Source organism: Bos mutus, chromosome 12 (assembly GCF_027580195.1).
Source record: "Bos mutus isolate GX-2022 chromosome 12, NWIPB_WYAK_1.1, whole genome shotgun sequence".
Lineage (NCBI taxonomy): Eukaryota > Metazoa > Chordata > Mammalia > Artiodactyla > Bovidae > Bos > Bos mutus.
The window spans coordinates 11,373,003-11,378,427 of NC_091628.1; the positions used below are offsets into that span (position 1 = coordinate 11,373,003).

Genomic DNA, 5,425 nt, shown 5'->3' on the forward strand with positions numbered 1-5,425 from the left:
AATTCACAAACATATTAAGAAACCAAAATCCTTTCTAAGAAAAGCTCTTTGTAAACCAATATTTTACTACTAATTAGCTTATACCTAACTCAGAGGATGAAAATGACACATGAGAGAATGTCTCTTATCAACTGGTTGCACAGCTTAATTCTGTAGATGGATAACGTGGTTGTGAACAGCTTGTTTCTATTTCAATCTTAGAGAACAAAAAACTATCAACAAGAAGTTACTGGTGAAGAAAAGTGGGCCAAAAAATACAATTAAGATAGAGCTTTCCACGTTAGGAGCAGTGCTTGTTGATGTCCCTCTATGGAACAAAAACTAGCACCGTTTGCTGTTTTGAAGGAACATACGCTGCTGGAGTAAGAATCTTATTTCACTAAATAATATTAGACAGGAACCTCCTGCAGATTCTTCCAGTGGCCCATCGAAATGGCTAAGAAAACATTATTTGTGTGTTTGGCTTTTTTAAACCATTTTCTCTCTCCCTCCCTTTGCTTAGTTTCAAAATTCTGTTTTCCAGAATACACTCCTCAGTACTCTGCCTGGGTAAAAAGAAATGTCAGCATTTGGTCACTAGAGAATAAGTATAGACGAGGAATTAGTATGTTACTGAACAACGATTCAAGAAGATAAACTAAGTGAGTATAAAAAAATGTATAGACCATAAGCATTTGTACATATACACTATTTATCATGTTTATGTATTGTGACAACCGTATGTATTAACAGACCCTCAAAAAGTAAGTACCTATATGTTCTCGTATTTAACAGTATCAAATTTGTGCAACTTAAGTCTCTATTTCTACATCTTCCCTTATTATGGTGATATAAAACAAAAAAAACAAAAATCAGACTGGAGCATGGTTCACAGAGAAATATAGGAGAGAAACAAATAAATAAAATAACCAGGTACACCACTGCTTAGGGAAGTATTTTAGAGGAAACATATTCTCACTTTTGGCCCCAAATGTCATCATCCACTTATGTTATTTGTCAACTTTTAATATAAAAATAACTTGAAGCTGATAATCATTTACAGTGACTTACAAAACTGACAGAAAATTTCAATGCTACATAAAACAATTTTATACACAGCTTAAAATTTTAAAGTTCTCTCTGGCACTTGATTTTAGAGTTGATAGACACAATAACTACTACTGATCTCAATAAAATACTGTTTTTAGCTTATACACATCTTCAAAGCCATATCACCTCACAAAAATCACTTCCTGCCAAAGAATTCTCTAAGACAAACACCAAAACTATACAGCCAAAATGTTGTAGGAAAGCATATAAACGTTTTAAGACAAGGCATGACCAATGGATTAAAACTTTACATTACCCAATCACAGTCCAGTGAAAAAACAACTGCTCCTCTGATTCAGTGTAACATGTATCAGGTATAAATGAAAAAATACGGCAAGTTATCTATTGTTTTTGGTTTAGAAGGGTCTAAATAGTGGTACTACTAGAATGGATGCTTTTTAAGACAGAAAAATGGTCACATTTAGCAAGTACACATTTTATATTCCAAAAATAAAAAGGAAAATTTTTGTAAGACAGTGGAATCCTGATTTTTTTTTCCTTACTTTTTGTGAGTGCTTAAGACCATTCTGTCCATTATCAAAATGAAATCACTCTTTGATAACCTTAATTATATGTCCAATTGTTTTTCTTTGCAGAAGAGAAGAAAACCAAACCAAATTTTAACCAACTATATTAAACTTAGAATACTAAAAACTATGTGAGAATTTGGGAAATCTACTACTTTCATTATTCAGAGGGAAGATATAAATCTTCGAAACCTGCCAACAATTTCTAGTCCAATTTTCTACACAAAAATGAAAAAGCTAACTTCCCCCCACAACACTAAACAGAATTTTAAAATGAACAGAAGACTAAATTAGATAATCAAAATATAAACCATGTAATTAATGAAAACAATTCACTAGTGCAACAAATTCTTGAACACGGAAAAAAACCAGCAAGCATTCTCATCAATTACATGGTTCATTTTTTTTTTTGCATATTTTAATCTCCACTTTCAGCACAGTAAATTATTATATAGCTTATTTCATGGACTGTTTACATTTTGTAACATTACATTAGCAATTCAAACATTACCCTTTCTAAACCAAATATGCAATCCTAATCAAAGTTTTCTTTTTTCCCCAGAAAAGGAAAGGACATCTTTTTAAGATATATTCATAGCAATAGAAACATCTTAGTATTTCAAAATATTTACAAAGAACCCTGCTGATCCTGTGCATTTCGCTGAGGGGCTACCTGTACCCAGACTTCATCATCAGAAAAAGAACTTGAACTTCCTGACTCAGAGTCCAGTTCACTGAACCCATCTAAGTCCCATTCAGTACTAGACTCACTCCGTGCATCATCTTCCTCAGTGATGAAACTCTGACCAGGTTCAAGGCAGGAAGGATAAACACGAGCACAGAGGCAAATAAAGCCAGAGTCAAACTGCAGAAGCCCTAACATGGTCCCTATATTAATCCACTGGTCTTCCCTTGTATCATATTCATACACAGTTACCCGGTTTTTTTTCCATTGAGGGGTTGTGGAAGTGATGAGGAGCAACTTTTGGCCATGATTGACAATCTGGTAGTTGTGGGTCTCTGAGTCCAGGGGAATATTACTAATACGCCTCCATTCTCCCCTGGCTGGGTTATACACCTTCATGACTGGGATGTCACAGATGCAGTAGATCTCATCATTGAAGACACAGGCTTCCTGAAAGTCACTCCGTTTAAGTGAAGCACAGTTCAGCCACATATTATGGCTAGGATCATAGCAGAGCATGCGCTTACTGTTCACAGCATAAAGATAGTTCTGAACCACTATGAGTTCAAAGGAATAGAAGGAATGTGGTACAGGAGCCACTAAGGCCCACTGGTTCCTCTGAACACTGTAGCACTCCACTTCCTTTAATTTCACTCCAGTAATGGGGTCACGCCCACCCAGGATGTAGATGTAGCCATTGAGATATGCCACATCCATGCCCTCCCGGCAGAGCAGACGGTCAGCAAGTTGCTGCCAACTATTCTGGGCTGGTTTATACACCCAAAGATCCTTCCTGGGCTGGGCGGCTAGATAGATGTCATGATCTGGAGAGACACAGACAGCTGAAGAGGTGACAGTCTTAGTGTGGGCCAAACTGGTCAAAGGCGATGGCATTGTGTAAATGTCCCCCGAGTATGGGTCATAGCACAGAAAGGGATCTCTGGGATGGCCAAAGAAGATCACCATCTCCTTGGCACACATACCCAGCCTCTGGGGTGGATTTTCTGCTACGGACACAACAGAGCTACTGCTGCTGCTCTCTGGCTTGGGCACCAGAGACTTGCTCAACATGTCACCATACCGCATCTGCAGGGCCCCTTCAACAAGGTCCAGACAGTACTTCTTCACAATGGGCTTGGTCAGCAGTTCTTCCAGGTAGCCCCGATCTTCGTCAGTGAAGTGGGTCCAGCGGACACACTTGAAGACTTCTGCAGCGCTGGGACCCCGCTCCTTGGGAGCCGCCTCCAACCACTGCACCGCCACGTGACACACAGTCCGCTCACTCTCGATGTCTAGACTGTCCAAGCGCAGGACAGCTAGCAGCTGGGCCAGGGTCAGATCTGCCAGGGACTCTTCCCGAATCGAACCCATGCGGCTGAGCTGCTTGAAGTTGTGGGCTATAAAGGACTGGGCCTGTGATCGCAGCTTGTGATGGTCGAAGGCGTCGGCGAACTTGAGGATGGCCGTGCAGTTGGTCAGGTCAAGGCGGCGGGCTAGGAAAGAGGCACAGGCTTCCCGCACGTACTCCAGCTGCAGCATGTCGGAGGCCGCGTAAAGGCGCTGCACGTTGGCCTCACTTAATGACACGCGACCGGTGTAGCAGTAATCGACCAGCACCTCGAAGGACTCGGCGTCCACGTCGTGCATGGTCACGTTCGTCTGATGGCTCTCGTACATGCCGCCGGTGAACATACTCTTGAAGTAGGGACACGCGGCCGCCAGCACGTTACGGTTGCAGGAAAAAAGGCGGCCCGTACCGGGCCCGCTGCCGGGGGTGACCACCTCGATGGTCACATCGCAGAGCAGCCGCGCGTCGTAAAAGGACTTGAGCTGGGCCAGCAGGGCTGCAGAATGGCCCGTGTCCTTCAGCTCCTCCGGGCCCGTGAAAAAAGCCGAAACTGAGGGCTTGGAAATCCTCTTGGGACGCCTCCCGCCGCGGGGACTGGCGAGGCGGCGAGAGCGCGGAGCTTCTTCCCGGGACTGCATGGTGGAGAGGGCGGCGGGGAGCGAAGGACGAGAACCAGGCTCTGGCGCCTCCTCGCTCTCTTTTCGCTGACGCCGAGACCGCTGTGTCCCTGAAAAGACTGCCGCGCTGATTTAAGTCAGCCCTGCTCCGCGGTGCCGCCTCCCTTTATCGCGTAGACAGTGCCTGACTCACCCGGTTCCAGTTCCACGCCCTTTCTCCGCCTCAGCTCGCCCTCACGGGACCTACAAACTGGAACCAAGCGATCCGCCACCGCCGCGCTGGCAATACCGGTAGGTGCCCAGGAGAACTACGGCTCCCAGGTTGCCTTTCGCGCCTCGAGGCATGCCGGGACCCCGCGGACTCTGCGGCTTAGGCTGCCTCACAGGAGCCGCTGTGCATGTTGGGATCAGTAGTTCCAGTAATATCGCGAGGCTTCTGGGGGTCTACTGGTTTAACTAACAGAATCAGCAAGCGTTTATTCCAGGTTTGATGGTTTAGAGCTGTGGGTTCGAAGTCTAGAGTGGAAGTCCCGTTTTAATATTCATTAGTCGTGCAACTTTTCTGTCAGAACTTTTCCCTGTCTGGAAATTGGGGATAATAGCATTTCATTGGATTCTGGGAGAATGGAATGATCTAAATTTCATAGGACATAGGATGCTTCAATAAATACTTGTTGATTAGATCAATAATTGTTTACACTGTGACTAAAACACAAATATTGAGTAACTGTTGGCTTTTCATTTAGAATTTATGAAAAATGAGGCATCCACTTATTCGAAACCATGAGCAGTTTCTACAAAGAAAACTTGCAGTGTTTACTGTGGCTTCTTTTCCAAGGTTCTGAAGAGTATTACAGTATTTTCAGTACTAAATGATATGTAGGTTGAGCAGGATATCTTAGACAAAGATGAGGTCCTGCTGCTGTCGCTCCAGTCGTGTCCAACTCTGTGCAACCCCATAGACGGCAGCTAGAGAACAGCATTTCTGATGGTCTTACATGGGCAAATCAGGCACATTCACAGATACATTGACCTCTCACCTAATCAACACTTCATCAACTAGGGAGCAAAATTATTTTCATAACTTCTTAATAAGAGGGTTACTCATATTTCTTCTTTTGCATCTTTTCCAAAAATCAATTAAAGATTCTATAATTGT

General features: G+C 43.2%; 1 protein-coding gene across 1 annotated transcript; it reads right to left on the minus strand.

The window, feature by feature from the left end:
- Positions 1-2,161: 2,161 nt before the first annotated feature.
- LOC102280945 (kelch repeat and BTB domain-containing protein 7) lies at positions 2,162-4,589 on the minus strand. The gene has a single exon (XM_005891840.3). It carries the CDS (start codon positions 4,285-4,287, stop codon positions 2,245-2,247), a length of 2,043 nt encoding a protein of 680 aa, XP_005891902.2. The 5' UTR covers positions 4,288-4,589; the 3' UTR covers positions 2,162-2,244.
- Between the last annotated feature and the right edge of the window lie 836 nt (positions 4,590-5,425).

Coding starts and splice junctions, on each gene's coding strand:
- LOC102280945 (XM_005891840.3), bottom strand. CDS start 4,287: ATGCAGTCCCGGGAAGAAGCTCCGCGCTCTCGCCGCCTCGCCAGTCCC.